Source organism: Protomyctophum parallelum (genome assembly GCF_964188405.1).
Source record: "Protomyctophum parallelum genome assembly, chromosome: 15".
In the NCBI taxonomy this organism is placed as follows: domain Eukaryota; kingdom Metazoa; phylum Chordata; class Actinopteri; order Myctophiformes; family Myctophidae; genus Protomyctophum; species Protomyctophum parallelum.
In genome coordinates this window covers 5,203,887-5,220,717 of record NC_139710.1, presented here as the reverse complement: position 1 = coordinate 5,220,717, position 16,831 = coordinate 5,203,887, and the positions used below count along the sequence as shown (strand labels likewise).

At 42.0% G+C, this 16,831-nt stretch overlaps 1 protein-coding gene across 3 annotated transcripts in view; it reads right to left on the bottom strand.

The window, feature by feature from the left end:
* LOC310871654 (cytotoxic granule associated RNA binding protein TIA1) overlaps positions 1-15,654 on the bottom strand; it is a 16,861-nt gene extending 1,207 nt beyond the window's left edge. The window contains exons 1-11 of one of the 3 annotated variants that reach the window (XM_083783281.1): positions 15,411-15,653; positions 14,385-14,481; positions 13,776-13,874; positions 12,839-12,893; positions 11,936-12,023; positions 11,718-11,793; positions 9,912-10,020; positions 8,283-8,378; positions 5,448-5,532; positions 3,719-3,857; positions 1-2,590 (exon numbers count right to left, since the gene is read on the bottom strand). The exon at positions 1-2,590 is cut by the window's left edge and continues 1,207 nt beyond it. In XM_083783281.1, coding sequence (XP_083639407.1) covers positions 2,435-2,590; positions 3,719-3,857; positions 5,448-5,532; positions 8,283-8,378; positions 9,912-10,020; positions 11,718-11,793; positions 11,936-12,023; positions 12,839-12,893; positions 13,776-13,874; positions 14,385-14,481; positions 15,411-15,442 — 1,032 coding nt within the window. In that variant the 5' untranslated portion in view covers positions 15,443-15,653 and the 3' untranslated portion in view covers positions 1-2,434. Of the gene's footprint in view, positions 2,594-3,718; positions 3,858-5,447; positions 5,533-8,282; positions 8,379-9,911; positions 10,021-11,354; positions 11,504-11,717; positions 11,794-11,935; positions 12,024-12,838; positions 12,894-13,775; positions 13,875-14,384; positions 14,482-15,410 lie in introns of those variants that run through there. The other 2 variants (XM_083783280.1, XM_083783282.1) reach the window with 2 other exon arrangements.
* Between the last annotated feature and the right edge of the window lie 1,177 nt (positions 15,655-16,831).

The window sequence follows — 16,831 nt, the reverse complement described above, 5'->3', positions numbered from 1 at the left end:
CTTTTTTTTCTTTTCTTTTTTTAAGATGTTCAGGTCTCCGTGTCCCATTGTTTTGTTTCATTTAAAAAAAAGGTCCTGCCGCAAAAGGGAGGCGGTGTTACACATCCCAGCGGGGGAACCTCTCAGCCAATTAGAGGGCTGGCACAGAGTTGACAACAAAACTTCTCCCACCCCCGGAAATAACCCGCCCGCCCAACCCTTATCAGTGTGTGGGGTATCCGGTGGCGCCCATCCCTGGCTGGTTGGCTAGCATACTCCCATTCAATCCCTGCGTAGGCTCCATAACCCCACCGTTACTGATGGCACTCACGCCAGTCCACCCAGCACTGGCCGGTAAGTGACTGCAAAAACGAGGGAAAGAGAGAGACAGAGAGGAGAAAGAGAGAGACAAAACGCCAGGAGGTTAAAAGTGAGGAGGCGATAGGGAGCTGAGGGAGGGAAGGGTGGGTGGGGATGAGGGGTAGGTTTGATAGGGCAAACATTAAGGGCCAAGTAGAATCTCAACAGACTTGAATGAGAACAAGAAGGTAAATGCAGTTATGGGAGTTTGAGGACTTTTAGGCAGGCTGGGGCAAAAATGAAGCTGGCGAAACAGGCTAGTTGAGAAAAAGTGTGGGGGCATTTTGGAAGGTCCAAGGGAGGGGCTTAATTTCAGGGAGCGTGAGAGAGCAAGCAGACGAAGAGCATAAAGGCTAATAAGCAGAGCAAGCTTTGGACCCCTAGCACCCTCCTTACCGCTAATGAACACAAATTGCCAAAATTCAAGCTCCAAGGGGATATTAATTGCAACGGTTTTAGATTTGGCCATAATTTAAACTAAAAATATAACCAAAATAATGTGACTCTTACCATCTTTATGCAACAAAATAAAACTCACAAGAAATGAAAATTGACAATTTATACAGGTTTATCTACCGATTATATGTCCAAAACTAAAGCCATGAATTTTGCAATTCCATTAGACTTGTGGTGTCATATACTATGGAGAGAAAGACTAGGTAGATTTTAATTCTGAACAGACACGACACCAGGCAATTTCACAAATTAATGGAATACACCAATTGGCATTTGATGGAAATTAAGATCTGCAGACATTTGGTCCCCTGTTGCACATGTCGGGACACTACTGGTAGATAAACAGTAATTTAGCTTATCCATTTCGGCAGCTATTTCAATAGGAATTGTTGTTGACATGGTATGGCATTTTGTTTGTTGGAGACACGAAACGTCATTGCACATAATTATGTTGTCCAACATTAACAAAATTAAAGAAAAAAAATCAAATGGCCTACAAGCAAATATTCACACAGAATTTATTCAGTTATCGATGTAAAAACAATTCAATGAAAATTAAAGAAAAGAAAGTCTCAAAGCGATGATATGGTTGTTGAACAAACAAAAAACAAAGGGCGTGAATCCTTCCATACATTTCAGTAGCCTGGGTCAGCCATCCAAACAAATGTGACCTGCACTAGCACAAATCTGTCAGATGTTGCAAAAACTCATTTAGAGAAAAGTGAGAGTTTACGACAAACTGTTGACTTTGGGCTCTGTTAAGATTTCACTGCAGTAAAACTAAGTGTTGGCTTTCAGTAAATAGGTCAGGACTCATACAAAGTTGGGCGATGTGAAATGCAAACTCGCAGTCTTTTGTCCTTCAGTCAACCTTTGACAACATGACTCGTCTACAAGACTCGAGTATCAAGACCATCGAATTACCACAAGGACGAAATACAGCATTGTGACCCGCTTTGGATGTGCAATGCCATTTGTAAGCTAGAAAAATACAAAGCTCACAATTCAGCCAAGTGATTTTGGTAGAGAAGGTCACAAATGTTAATCAATAAATCATATATATGAAGGTTTGCTACTCAATGACATATCAAATTAAAACAAAATACTTTATTCAATGAGTTACTCATTTAAGAGAAACATTTGCCATTTGAAGGGTTTTGCCAGCCAATCACTGGCATTTTTCAAGAGGGGAAATCTGTTTATGAACAGTTTAACTTTTTTTGAAAAAAAAAATGAAAAAAAAGGAAGAAAATAAATTTTAAAACGGTAAGCGGCTTTTTGGATTGAAATCCCTTCACATGATGGAGCATGCTTTACCAGAGAAGGGTTTGATTGCGTGGCTGGCGGTGGTTACTACAACATCCTAAACGACAGTCAATTACAAAATAAAAGATAATGTGTATGTTACATATTGTTGGTGTGCTTTAGTCTCAATCTTCATAAAGCTGGACATGGTGAGGGCGGTAAAGGTGGAGTTGTGGAGAGGAGGAGGGTTACGTGTCTCCCTCACGTGGCCCAGAATTGATGCCCCTGTCCTTGGTCTTGGAAGAGTCCACACATGAGACCTCAACTGATGCTTGGAGAGGATGAGGATGTTGTGGAGGTGGGTGGGAAGCCATGTGCGCACCGTTGTTGATACTTACTTGAAGCCTTGCTGGTTCCAGGCTTGGCCATACACGCCGTAGGTGGGCACCTGCCAGCCATTGGGGACGTACTGGCCGATCTGAGGGCCGTTGCCGTACCACTGGCCCCACTGACCATATGGCTGAGCTGCTGCAGGGAAACTCATCTTGTTCTGCTGGAGAGGGTATGAAGGGACTATGAATTCACACATATCTAAGTTTAACACAGCATGTATAAAGGGGTGCACATAACCGGTGCGCCAGTGCTCAGGTGTCGTCAAAATGCTTGCCGCGCGGCAGGGCAATGGCATGCGAGGCACTTTTGCGTACCGAGAGCTGAGACAGGAATTTACTTCTTGAGACTCCCGACACATTCCTGTGCATACAGCCAGGCACTCAAAATGTCTATCTATGACCTATAAGTAGACTTGGAAATAAAACTAGTGTTGAGTAATCATTACAAGTGGCTCTTATTTTGAAGAGGAAGTCAGAGCAGACTGCAGAGGAAGTCTGTTTCGGTTGTAACCAAGCTGTCATGACAGTTGTTGAAACACTGAAATGGAAGGTTTTTATGATGCCGTTCAGAGCGCTAGTCACTAACCCACATTAGAGACTATATTGACGATATGAAAACCATGCAACTGTCACTTAAACAATGTACACACTTTGGAGTAACGTTACATATTGAACCTCCGCGGCATTAGGCGAGTAAAGGTGGTTGCACCGGGAAACCCATGGAGAAACGCAGCTAAAAATCTGAAAATCGCGCTCCTTGTGCAGGGACCTTAATTCCATTTATCTGTGTTGGAGCGCCTCAGTAGGCTATGGTTGTGCAATCTCATGCTGGATAAAGTAACGTTGTGGTAGTACAGACGTCACATGGTATAGAGACATGGGGCTCCATCTTGCGCCACCCTTATCCCTAAACGCATTTGCCTTTTTTGAGTGGTGCAACCACTCCTACAACCAGCAATGTCCGTGTACACCTATGTGTTTTTCACCTATGTATGTGACGTTAATGAGCACCAGTATATGACTATTAGTACCAGTATGGGGCGCCAGAAACAGAGAGAGTGATAGTGCTGCAGTGTTGCCTGCTAATATGAGAGAGAGAGAGAGAGAGAGAGAGAGAGAGAGAGAGGTGGGGTGGGGGTGGAAGTTGCACCACTCAGTTCAAACGGGTGTGATTTTTACTATTTTGATAAACATATTAAAATAGTTAAACTAGCCGATCTACATTGAGCTTGTAGATCGGCTACTACCCCATGCGCACAAAGTAATTCACCCTTATTTATTCTTACCTGGGGTATGGGCATCTGCTGCATGGGGTTCATCATATCTGGCGTCTCCTTGCCCCAGTAGCACTTGACTATATGGCCCTCTATCGAGGTCCCATTGACTGACACAATGGCATGGGCTGCTGACTCGTGGGAATTAAACCTAGATGGAGACAGGGAACAATTAAAAGGAATAGTTCGCCCAGAAATGCAAATTGTGTCATCTCTTAGCCCTCAATTAAAAAAGATATATTTCTTTGTCCACAATACAAAAGGAGTTTACCCGCAAAAAGAATTACACAGAATTACTCAGCTTATACTGCATAATCAAAGTTCACAATCTAATCGACATCAAACAAACAGTAAGAGCTCTGCAATGCCTGGTTTAAGTGTGACATTTAAAACAAGTGTCAATGTTTTTTAATGTTTCATGTGCACAAATAGTTTTGGCTTCAAATGTCTTGGATAATGTTGCAAGTAGTTGTAATTTTATGGTAATTCATTTGTTGACCCCTTTTGGAACACTAAACCCTATGGCTAGTTTTGGAGAAAGCTGCTACATTTTGCTGGCAAAAATGCTTGTCTTGATTAGACAACCATAATGCATATTTAAACTGGCATGAAGGAGAGGAGACAATGCCAGGATTTTCATTATTGAGGACAGTTCCAATCATTTGTTACCCTCTAATTGATGGTTACCTAACAAACATCTACAAAGGTCAGCATGGAAATGCATTCTGTGACTCCAATTCTAGCCATTAAACAGAATATCAATTATACAGTTACTGGCTATACTTATTTGCCAATTACCAACATGAATGTGAAAACTACAAACTTATTTCCTTCTCTCTGCCCCTGCGCAAGATTGACAGAAAAGAGGGAGACATGCAGCAAAGGTCGTCGTGAACGGGACTCGAACATGCAACGCAGTCAGGCCAGAGCCTATATGTGGCATGCGACTGGACCACAAGGCCAGCGGGCTCCCCCACAAGGCAATTTTAACACACAAGTAAGACGCGCAAACGCGGGAAGCGAACGCAGCTTGTGTGTGTGTGGTTGTGTGTGTGTGTGTGCTACAGCTGCGCCCTGTGTGTGTGTGTGTGCTACAGCTGCGCCCTCTGGTGGCGGGTGGGTGGTGTAACAGCGGGACACAGACATTCAGCCCTTGCTGTCATAGTAAGTGGCTCACTGCGTTCGCAATTATTGCCCAGCCCTCTAGGCGAGATCCTGGCACTAGTGCCAGAGAAATCTGCGAAATAAGCAGAGAAGGGTCCCTTCCGCCCAAGCTGGAAGTGATTTAGTCAGGATCTGTACTGTAGTGTAAGCTTATGGAACGGACGGACCATCGCCCCCAGAGCAGCAACATGATCAGCGCGGCTCGGATTAATGTTTTAATAATAGGCTATAAACATGGCATTTTATGCCATTCTGAGCATAAATACCACTAATAATCCACTAATGTACCACAGATTATCATGTAGGCTGTTTCTACAATGAGAGGCCTATGGATGCTAGAAAGGGTTAATATAGGATGTGGAAATGTACAATGAAAAACACTATACTAAGCATCTTTTCCCTCATTTATTAAAAGACCAAAAGTCACATTAATTATCAGCTGAGGGAAAGTTATAGAAAATAAAGACTAGACAGACTATACTACATCACATGGTATGTTTATACTAATCATAGGACAATTGGACTGGATGACTACCCCACAGGCACTGAAAAAGGTACAAGGACTCTTCTCTCTCACCTCACGAAGGAGTAGCCTTTATCTGGGAACACACGGATTTCCATGATTTGTCCAAACGGAGAGAATGTCTGTCTCATCAGTTGTTCTGGAGGACAAATGTAGAGGACAGAAAAACATCAGATAAACCTATTTTTCCAAGAGGTTAAATGTGCTATAATGACAGTGTGCAGCCTGAGATCTGCAGAAAATTCTTATTTAAAACCAAATTAAGTGAAGTTAAATTCAAAAGCAGGGTCTTATTTTTGCCATTACTGGTCACTAAACTATTAGTCTCTGTACCCAGGCTTTTGTTTTCGTTCGCATTTGACAAAACTATGAACTGTGCCGTCTGATGGAACCAGGGTAAAATAAATCTTGCGCTTACCTCCCAATTGGATAAGATCTCGATAGCCAGGGTGTCGATTCGATTTATATTGAGATTCTGCGATTGTAGCGATTCGGAAATAAAACTCTGTTTTGCCCCAAAGTTACTTTATAATTTGTACTACATTTAAAAATAAATTATAAATAGTATAAAACATGAACTTGAAGTTTCTTTTTTACGACATGAAAAAAGAAAGAAAATGATTTCGAATTTTTTAATTGATTAAAAAAATCGTGGCATTAAACACCTCCAATTCTGAATACAGCCTAGGTGGAAGGATATCTGAGCGCCCAGGTAACTCGGATGGCCATTTGGCTTTTAAGTCGCCCACGGAGCCATAGCGCACCGACGTCTGACGTCAATATCAGTAGAGGGCGCTAAGTCCACGGGTTAATGTACTTTTTATTTGCATTGTAATCCCCATAGGAGGATTTTAGATCGCCTCATATAAGAAGAACTGTGATTAAAAAAATATATAAGTAAATCATCCCGGCCATTTCACTCATATGGATATGAAGATTCAACTACTGAGAGAAACGCTAATGTTACTGCTGCTGAATTAGTTACATTTTCGCTAGAAATAGAGGGATTGACTGTCAAACGATACAGAGACACCTCCGACATTATCGCAGAGGCTGTTTATTTTTGGACCACAATTCTTATAGGAGACAATTTTAAAATGACCCCATGTTATTCTCCATAGATAAGAGAAACTTCCATGAACCAGGGGATGAGCATGTGACGTCAGGACTTTGGCACTCCATTTGAAAACCCAGACAAAAACCATCTGGACTGTCCATTGTCTAATCACTCTCAGGTTTGCTGGTTTAAATGTGAACCCCAACAAAATGAACAAATCATATCAGCGAGTTGTGCACAGCTAAAATTAACACAAGAATGGCCCTGTCTGCATACAGTACCAATGGTTTAATAAGAGCTACAACTACTTTTAAACCACAGCTTATTTTGTCAAGTTGCATAGAAAGCCAACTTATTGACATTTTCTGAGAAACCAGGAGACATGAACTGAGCGAAATTAAGGCAACGGAACTGAAATCTCAACTAAGAGCAAAGCAGACTTTTCACAAAGCCAAATAGTTAAGGCGAGCACTGGGGCCTAATAGTGTGTGTGCTGCGCACTCGTCAAACACAAGAAATCAGACTTTCTTATTAGGGATGGCCAAATGGAAAGATTGTCTTAACCGGTTACCGCCAGGACTTGCCGGCTAATTAACCGTTATCCGTTAAGAAAAGAAAAGCGCTATTTTGCGCATAAAAAATAGACAAATACACCGTTTACACGTGGCCTGCTGTCAATCAGTGCACTAGTGCGCACTGCGTAGGCTACAGTCTTCTATACGCACACATGTATCGCGGACCGGTCGGGAAGGATTAGGAAGAGAGAGAGAGAAAGAAAGACGTGTTAGAGAGAGCGTCTCTCTAACACGCACGCGCGCGCGCGCGCGTGTGTTAGAGAGAGCGTCTCTCTAACACGCACGCGCGCGCGCGCGCGTGTTAGAGAGAGCGTCTCTCTAACACGCACGCGCGCGCGCGCGCGTGTTAGAGAGAGCGTCTCTCTAACACGCACGCGCGCGCGCGCGCGCGCGTGTTAGAGAGAGCGTCTCTCTAACACGCACGCGCGCGCGCGCGAGAGAGAGAGAGAGAGAGAGAGAGAGAGAGAGAGAGAGAGAGAGAGAGAGAGAGAGAGAGAGAGAGAGAGAGAGAGAGAGAGAGAGAGAGAGAGAGAGAGAGAGAGAGAACGTCTGAGAGAGAGAGGGAGGGAGAGAGGGGGGGGGGGGTCCCGTCCGTCCGTCCCGTTAGCAACAAGCTAACAGCATACGTTCGTTCGTTCTATGATCCATAAAACGACAGATCCACAACGCAGATCGGAACCAACGTTCGTTGCATGAAGGGCAGATCTGCGGGCGCGCAGCGGCGCAATGCTGTGTGTGTGTTCGTCTTTTTTTCTTTTTCCCTCCTGCTTCCACAGTCCACTACATGCAGTTGTTTTTGTGTTTTTGTTTTGGGGGAAGTAAGTCACAGCACATGCGTGGTCACTGGTTGCACTGACAGTAAAGGTGGAAAGAGGGGCTTGGTGCTTTGGCCGCGGTGCCTGCTCTCGGCGCTTCAAAATAAAATATATATTTTTTTATCGGTAAACCATTAGCCGTTAGTGTTGTCGGTAACCAATTAATTAACGGCTAACGGCTAACGGTTATCGGTTGGCCATCCCTATTTCTTATACAGTCCAACCATGTAGAAGACTGTATGAACTCGCTGTTTTAAGTCAGACACTTCCTGAGATATGCCAACTACAGACATGTATGCGTGACATGTGTAAGCAAAATAGGAAGAGTCATTCATTATGAATATTCTGATATGAATGTCACTGAATGTATACATTTCTTTTGTTTACTATATTGCTCGTCTGCGTTACTCTCAGGTTCATAATTTTGTGCTATTGTACTGACCTGTAAGTCCTGTGCTGACTCCACCACAGTAGACAGTGCAGTTGCTGGGACTGGACTGGTTCACCACCTCATCAAATGACAGGTGCTTTGAGTTGCCTGGTAGGAAACCATGGACACGGGACATGTTCACATAAATCTACCAACCAATACAACAAATGGGTCAATGTGCAAAAAGTAATTTCATTTTTCAAAATAACCCAACCTTACTTAAAGGACCACTTCTAAACTTATGTTCATATAATTGGTCCTCACTAATGTTCATGATAAAATAGCACAATTAGCCCTTCACTAAATCCCACCCCAAAAAGCGATTGTCCAATGCCAATTCAAATAGTTTAGCAACGGTTGCTATGCAGGTCAAGCTTTTTTCGCTGCTAACGTGCCTATTGGACATGGATGGGTTGGGGAGGGACTTAGGGAAGGGCTAAATATTTAGATTTGTATTATCGTCAGAATGATGGCTTCCATTATCGCATTGCAACTTTTCAGGAATAGAAAGCCTGCCGTTTCGATTAGTTTGGATTCCCCATCGATGTCACTGGTGGACAGGTTTCTGAACTGGCCACAGCCATCCCATGAGACGCAGACCGAGTTGAAAATAATTGTGGCATTAACATTCATAAACATTAGTGAGGACCAATTATATGACAATAGGTTGAAAAGTGGTCCTTTAAACACATTATCTTCTGCCTAGGGCAGGGCTTCTCAACGTCTTTGGCTGGGGACCCCGAAAATGCTTTGGCCATGTCTCGTGACCCATGCCCCCCTCCCAACCACCAAAATTGACCGCTACAATAACCTTAATAATAGAGAAAATACATAATAAATATTGAAAACGGGTATAATCAAGGAAAGTTTATGCATGCACTGTGTGTACTATGAAAACTCTAAATGTTAATTTTCTAGCCATTCAGTTTAAAAAACAAACTATTTTTTTTAATAATTACTCTTCTGCCTAGGGTACACATGACTCTGCTGCCTAGGGGACACAGACGCATTACTCTGCTGCCTAGGGAATACATGGACACATTATTCTATGCCTAGGGAACACATGGACATTACTCTGCTGTCTAGGGGACACATGGACACATTACTCTGCTGCCTAGGGCATGGGTTCCCAAAGTGGGGTCCGGGGTACTTGAGGGAGTTCCAGGGGGTACCTAGCTCAATTAGAGATATAAGGAACCAAATGGAACCTTATGGGTCTGTAAATCAGAGAGTGTACAAATGGAACCAAATGGAGTACCTTGTTAAACATACTGTATACTCTATCCCTCAGAAGCATTCAAGACAAGAGTACCTTGTTAAACATACTGCATTCGCTAATTTGAGCCTTTTTCAATTAACAGGCATTCATGTCATCTGGTATTGGAACGACTGCTTCAGTTCAGTAATTTCAGTTGCATTTTCTTATTTTTTTCTAAACTACGCACCTGTAATGTCAGATACAAAATAAAACTTTGAGTGTGAATTTTTCTAATCCTTTGGATTAGTCTATTACAGATTGCATTTTAGCATTGTATGGGCATTGGGCACAGGTTTAAGTAGGAAGTAGGAGTGGCACAGATACAACATGTTATTACAAAGACACCTTTATGTAAAATGAAATGTCAATCAATGACGACATACTTTCATAGTTGGTTTTTGGAGCAGGGGGCTTTCTTGTGGCCCAGTTGGTTCGGATCTGTCTGCCTCCCAACCACTGCCCGCCCATCTGCTGAATAGCGTTCTCTGCATCCTGGAACATAGGGCAGGGAAATAAAACATTAAATAAATTTCTGTTTCCCCACACACGGGCATTATTGGTCAGGCTGTGCCACGTATATTAAAAGGTAGAGCAACATCATTTTGGTTTAAAATGTTTTTGTTTAAAGCTCTATATTTTGATAACCAATGCTATAGAATGTTTAGTAAAAATGGTCTCCCTGTCTCTTTAATAACCCAATTAGACCTGAGAACGATTCTACAAATGTCATCTAAATTCTGACAAGCTCGTAGCGCGGCACTCTGTAGATCTGCTATTTTTCAATAGCCAAAGTATAACAAAAAAGGGGTTCCCGTACAGAATGGGTAAAAAAAAAAGAAAAAAGAATCAGGTGGTTTGCCAGTTTCAGATAATCAGGAGAGAGTACCCATTTATCAACTTAAAGGTTTGTGGCCCAGTTCCAAATTTGTCTGCTCACTTTGTTTTATCACTTCCCGTTACAATTGTTTATCATTTACATTAAAACTGATATCCCGATCTAATAATGCAATTAAGTTTACTAGTATTTACTAAAGAGATGACCCTGTGTTCCTGAACAAACACTCCATAGTGGCCATCTATTGGCTATCATAATATAGAGCTATGAAACACTTATTTTAACTAACAAAATATATCACTTATTGCATCTTTAACGGGATCTGGTACGGTGCATTATGCCTTATGTCATAAGGTACGGACAAAAAGCAATACCGTAATCACCCGATTGACTAGCTAACTAAATGTCCTCTCACTCTAACCCTCATGCACCGGCAAATTGTATTGAGAAAGAAAAGCAACTATATTGGTGACCTGGTGTGCAAAGCAACTATATTGGTGACCTGGTGTGTCTCTCACTCTCTCTCTCGTTGCTTAAAAACCGTAACCATGACAAACCGTTAACACATACATTAATTTAATTAAGTGAAAGGTACAAAATGTAGTATTAAATGTAGTATTTTTATTTTATATAACTTGGCTTGAATTGTTCCACATCTCTATCCAATGTTTTGCGTTTCCAATTAACTCCTGGTACTTGGGGGGTAAAACAAAATTGTGCACATTCTTTCAATGTTCCAGCAGGGCTAAGCAGGGTTGAGGCAATACCAAATGCTGAAGTGTAATGCTATCGACTACTGGTCAGATAATTCTCACTAGCAACAGACAAGACCTATTCGGACAATTCCATCCATAGAGGTTTGCAAGTCGCAAGTTGTCTTGCACTCTTCAACTATTAACAAATGTTTGTAATGTTGAGTAACTGCATGGAGCAGGGCAGAGGGCAGTTGCGGGTGTTGCTTGTAACGCGTTACCCCCAGCACTGCTGTAGACGGGCCAGAGTGATCTAGTGATACTAGTTGATAACAGGTAGACCACAAGTAAATACGGTACTGAACCTGTTAGAAACAGTGGCAATGGTAGTGCCTTGGGTTGCAAAATTCCAGAACATTCAAGGTGTAAATTTCCCATTGGGAATTATCTGGAATTTAATGAGAATTAAGGGGAAGTAAAATGAATATAATGGAAATTTACAGATACTTGCTCAGGCTGTATTTACCATGTAATATGCAGTTAAAATATCATAAGCAGACAATTGTAAAACCTTCCAATGAAAAAAAATATATATTGGAAAAAAAAGAATCGACTCATTTTACACAAATACGTTTTATACAAATCCATGACCCCACACTTACCCACTTGTTGAAGAAAGACACAAAGCCATATCCTTTGGATTTTCCTGTAGCCATATCTTTTACAACACGTGCATCCCTGCAGACACACACACACACACACAATATCATTCAGAAATTATATCAAACCGGTTAATAATGATTTTTAAATTATGTATCGAAAAGAGTGTGCACTTTGTTTAACCAATAAAGTGCGAGGGTAAAACTAGTGCTGCACTTACGATATCCTCCCAAACGGGCCGAAAGCAGCTTTGACGTCTTCTGTGGTGATTTCAGGGCTCAGATCTCCGACAAAGACATGGAAGTGATCTGTAGAACATGCACCGTTTAGAAATAACATGATATGTTATTACACAGGCTGTCACAATATTGCAGAAGACAAACAATAAACTAAGTTGCAAAATTTCTGCTAAATACGTACTTGAGTGCAATATGTACTTTGAATAGGGATGGAATATTTTTCTTCTAAAAGAAATGTGGTATACCGTATTAATCAGTAATAGTGCAGTGCCCGTTCGGAGTGGGCAGATTATTGAAAAGCGCTACATGCTGTGTTATGAACCGCAAAATGGGTGCTTTGCGGTGTTCGAGAACCGCTCATCTGATAGACTTCACAGTTCACACTCAACAACTAGCATTAATATGGTTCCCAGGACTGGAGTTGTGACTTACCAAATCAAGCCATATGGCTGAAGATCATTTCATTAATATAAGAACAACAATTGCGTCTACGACTCCTTTAGTAGAAGTACATTTGAACAAACCTGAAATTAATTCTCTACATTTACCCATCCCAACTATTAGGAGCAGTGGGTAGTTGAGGTTAAGTATCTTGCTCAAGGACACCTCAACGCTAAGCAGTACAGCTGGGATCAGCCCAGGAACCTTCAGATTCCCAAACTCTGCCACAGCTGCCATTAAAAGACTGGTAGCTACAATTATAGGATAACATCTAATCCTGTACGCATCCACAGGGTGGATGCATACGGTATGCTCTCCTACTTTCCCCATACTTTTTGCTTTATCAAGTTGTGGAAATGAGCCCCACATTTTCCAGACTGAGTGACCTGTGTAACAAACTCGGTGTTACAAATGACACATGACAGCGGAGTTCTTTGACTTACTGCTTGTGTCTTTTTTCTGACTGGTTGGCGTCGTGGCCCAGTTGACTTTGACTTCCTGGGGAGAGGGAGAGAGAGAGGACAAGCCAGGTGGGGTATGTTTACATTATTCACAGCATAACACAACTGCCTGCAGCTGGGGTGACGCCAGGGTAATGAACTGCCAGCCAGTCACACACACACACACACACACACACACACACACACACACACACACAGAGGAGTGCCTGACAAACGGCTACAGAGAAATTGAAAATGGGAGAAAAAAAAAATGAAAAAAAGAAGTGTGCAGTCTTTGTCGAATGTGAATGTCAATATAACCCTGCACTAATGCCTCCAGGCCTATACAAGTTGATAATGTGATGTGATCTCAAATACATCTGTTTTACATGAGTAAAACTGTTGGCATCTGGTAATTTATTTCCAACAATGGTATTGTCTAAAGGTGGTCACAACTGGGAAAACTGAAACTTTGATATGGCTTGGATGGCTTTCTACAGTAGTTCATGCATATGGCTGCAGGAAACGACAAAAGAAACCTTATGCTTGTTGCCAAGTCTGTTTGTAATGTTTGTCTAGGAGTATAAGCTTATTCCATTGCTGCACTCAATGTAATGCACTTGTTAAGAGTATTGCCTAAAATGTGCATGTGATAATCTAAACTTCAGTAATTGACAGTGTTCAAATTTCCTAGAGCAGTGGTTCCCACTTCCCAGCAGGTGGATCTAGGCCCAAAACAGGTTTGTGAGAGATCTTGACAATGTCACAGACCAACAACTTAAAATCCAGGAGATGTTGTCTAACCCTTGCCTTAAATTTGACCTCAGTAAGGTCAAATTAGGGTCCCAGTTAAGAACCACTGTTATAGAAACGTGTGTCATTAAACTTCCCCATCCCAAGCCCACCCATCCCCACTCACCCTGTAGATACGATAGCTTACCTTACCCATTATTTTACGTCCGTTCATGGCTGCCAGGGAGGCAGCAGCATGCCTGTGCTCATAGAACTCGACAAAGCAGTAGGGATCATTGCCGGCAGTCTGTTAATAAATGATATTGAAAATTGCAATACATGATATCTTTACATTTATAACTATACAGACAATACAAAACGTATTAGTCAATTTGTAATATAATTAGGAAACAATGGTTAACTGAAAACAACAACCCTAAGGATCTCAAGTATGTATGTACCAATATGTATTTTACCAATCTACATATCAGGTTGGACTCACTGTCATGGTGATGATAATGACGTATGGTGTAAAATGTATTTTAAATCATCATCATAATCATTTTAGTAAAAGGCAGTTGACTGAACATTAAACTGGCATACAATTAGAGCGAAAATGACATTCCAACTCTATACTGCCATGTTTGTGGAGTTGTTCAATTTGGTAAATGACTGCATTGAGTAAATGAATACAAATTGACAAAATGTTAACGCTAAACATGTTAAAAAAAACACCATCAGTGCCTAGGCCTATTGACTGTGGTTTCTGTCAGGCCCTTAAAATGATATTAGTCCAAAACTAGAGGCCAATACTCACGTCAACTATCATTTTACAGCTCTTGCACGGCCCGATCTGTGTGAAGACCTGCAGGATAAGGGGCTCAGTGACATCCCTGGAAAGGTTCCCCACATACCTGCAACGAGGTCAAACAGGAAGTAGCATGCAAACAAAGGCTAGTTAACCAAGCTAGTAGCTACAACGTCGGACTTTGACGAGAATTAAACCACATCCTCCATAACGGCCGACACCTAAATAAAAATCACTCAAAAAACACCCGGGCTACACAATTGAAGGGTGATGATGAGCCCCTTGAAAAGCAAAGTCTTGTGTGTCTGTTCGTGCGTTGACGTGGCCGGTCTGTCATCCAGTCTGACTGTAACCCGCCGGTGGAAAAATTGCATTCACATGGGCCTCCCCCGGTGCTAATAAGCTAGCTCCAAAAATTACTACTGTCCATCAACGTGTAACACATACAACACAAGTTTAAAATAACTCCTTTTAGTGTGGGAGGTAAAAGAAAACAGCGTATACACATCGACCTTTAATAATAAAAAAAAATAGCATTTGGAGGCCCCGGTTATTGAAGTTAGCAGCGTTTGCATTCACGTTATTGACGCTAGCCATGTTAGCAGCGCTTCACTTTCATTTCAGAACCAACTGCAATGTTGACTCGTTCACACTTCGTCGCGATAACCCTTTCCGTCGACAAAATGGACGCGATTCCGACCGAATACAGTTTCTCAATTCAAAACGAGTCGTTTTTGTCGAGCAAATTCAACATAAATTCAGCTATTAGCTAGCTAGGGCCCGGTCTATTTACATGAACACACACACACACCGCAAGGAACACGCTCGTTTCATAAAGCAACTTGTCATTAGAACATGAAGAACACGTCGAACTGAACTGGTAACATGTTTAGAGCGGCGGTGTGTTAAAACAACAGCGCATATAGTATTTATTGATGGAATTTGGAAACGTTGCCAACGTTTTTTCGGAATGTACCGCACATAACAAGGAACATTTCCATGCCAGGTGGTAGACGGAGCCCGCCGTTTACTTACAAGGTTTTGGGTTGATCGTCGTCCATCATCATGCTTCCAGTGGTCGCGTCCTGCGAATGTTTTAATCCGTGAACATACAAATATACGTTCCCGTTTTAAACGAAAACTGGCCACAGGCGTTACGGGGGTCGCTTCAATTTAACATCAAACGTCGGCCCAAAATATATCCTCACTCACACTCACACACACACACACACCAGCAGACAGCCTCAATCTGATGCAAACAATGGGAAGTTGAAGATGGCGGAGGACAGCGTCAGCAGCGTGAACGGCGGCGTCGCTTGCCAATAAGGACAGATCTACATGCGGAACGACGCGTCGCGGTGTGACGTGTTGTTAGCTTGTAGATCTTTTCTTTTTGGCAAGCGACACTTATGCGATGGATATCTGCCGCCACATCTGCACACAGTGCCAGTGCACTGCACAGTAGTTCGGGAATGTTATCACACCATATGGCTTCATATCTATATAGCTATATCCAAATGAGATAAGGGTATAAATGGTCTTAGTCCAGAAAAAAACTAATAACGTGCTTAGTCCAGACTCCAAAGCCATAGTACATAACATAACAACTGGTCACATCTGGAAAATAGTAAATATACACGTGATTTAGCGGCAGCTGGTGTTAGTGGAGGGCATTTGTCTTCGAAATGACATGTGCATGTGAAAACTGTATTTATGCGTTTGTAGTGCGACATTTTAAGTTGATGCAATGCATAATAATTACTAGATATAAAAATCACTCGTTAAATCCATAATGCTAAAAATCAGTGCGCCGCCCGGGAATCGAACCCGGGTCGCAAGAATGGGAATCTTGCATGATACCACTACACCAGCGGCGCCTATGTGTAATGCGGGTAGAATATCCGTATTAAATCTAATCTAATGGAATCTAATTAAAGCAAGCGTGTCAAAGGTTCAAGTTTTAATTAGGCGAACATGATGTTAGTGCTGCTCAATGTGCTGTTTTGTTTTTTTAAACTATAAATTCTCAGATACTCTTAACAGAAAATATTTTTTCAGATGGGTCAGGACTCAGGGCAGTATTCGGTCTGGTTTATCAGGCTATCAGGGCAGAGCCATCTAATAGAAGATTTGCGATATAGAGCGTCGCAGTCCCGCCCCCTCGAGAGACCCGGAAAAGAAATCGCCGTTCATTTTCTCATAGGCATTTCTTTAAAGTATTTATTTAAAGACGGTTACGCCGTGGACAAAGCCAACTCGGATCGTGACAAATCATGACAATGAACACAATATTTTGGGCCGATCAAATCATTAGAAAGAAGAAAATAAAGGCAGGAGACAACACATTTGTTTTGTTTTTCTTCTTATAAATTATTTGATCGGCCCAAAACATTGTGTTCATTGTCATGATTTCTCACGATCCGAGTTGGCTTTGTCCGCGGCGTAACCGTCTTTAA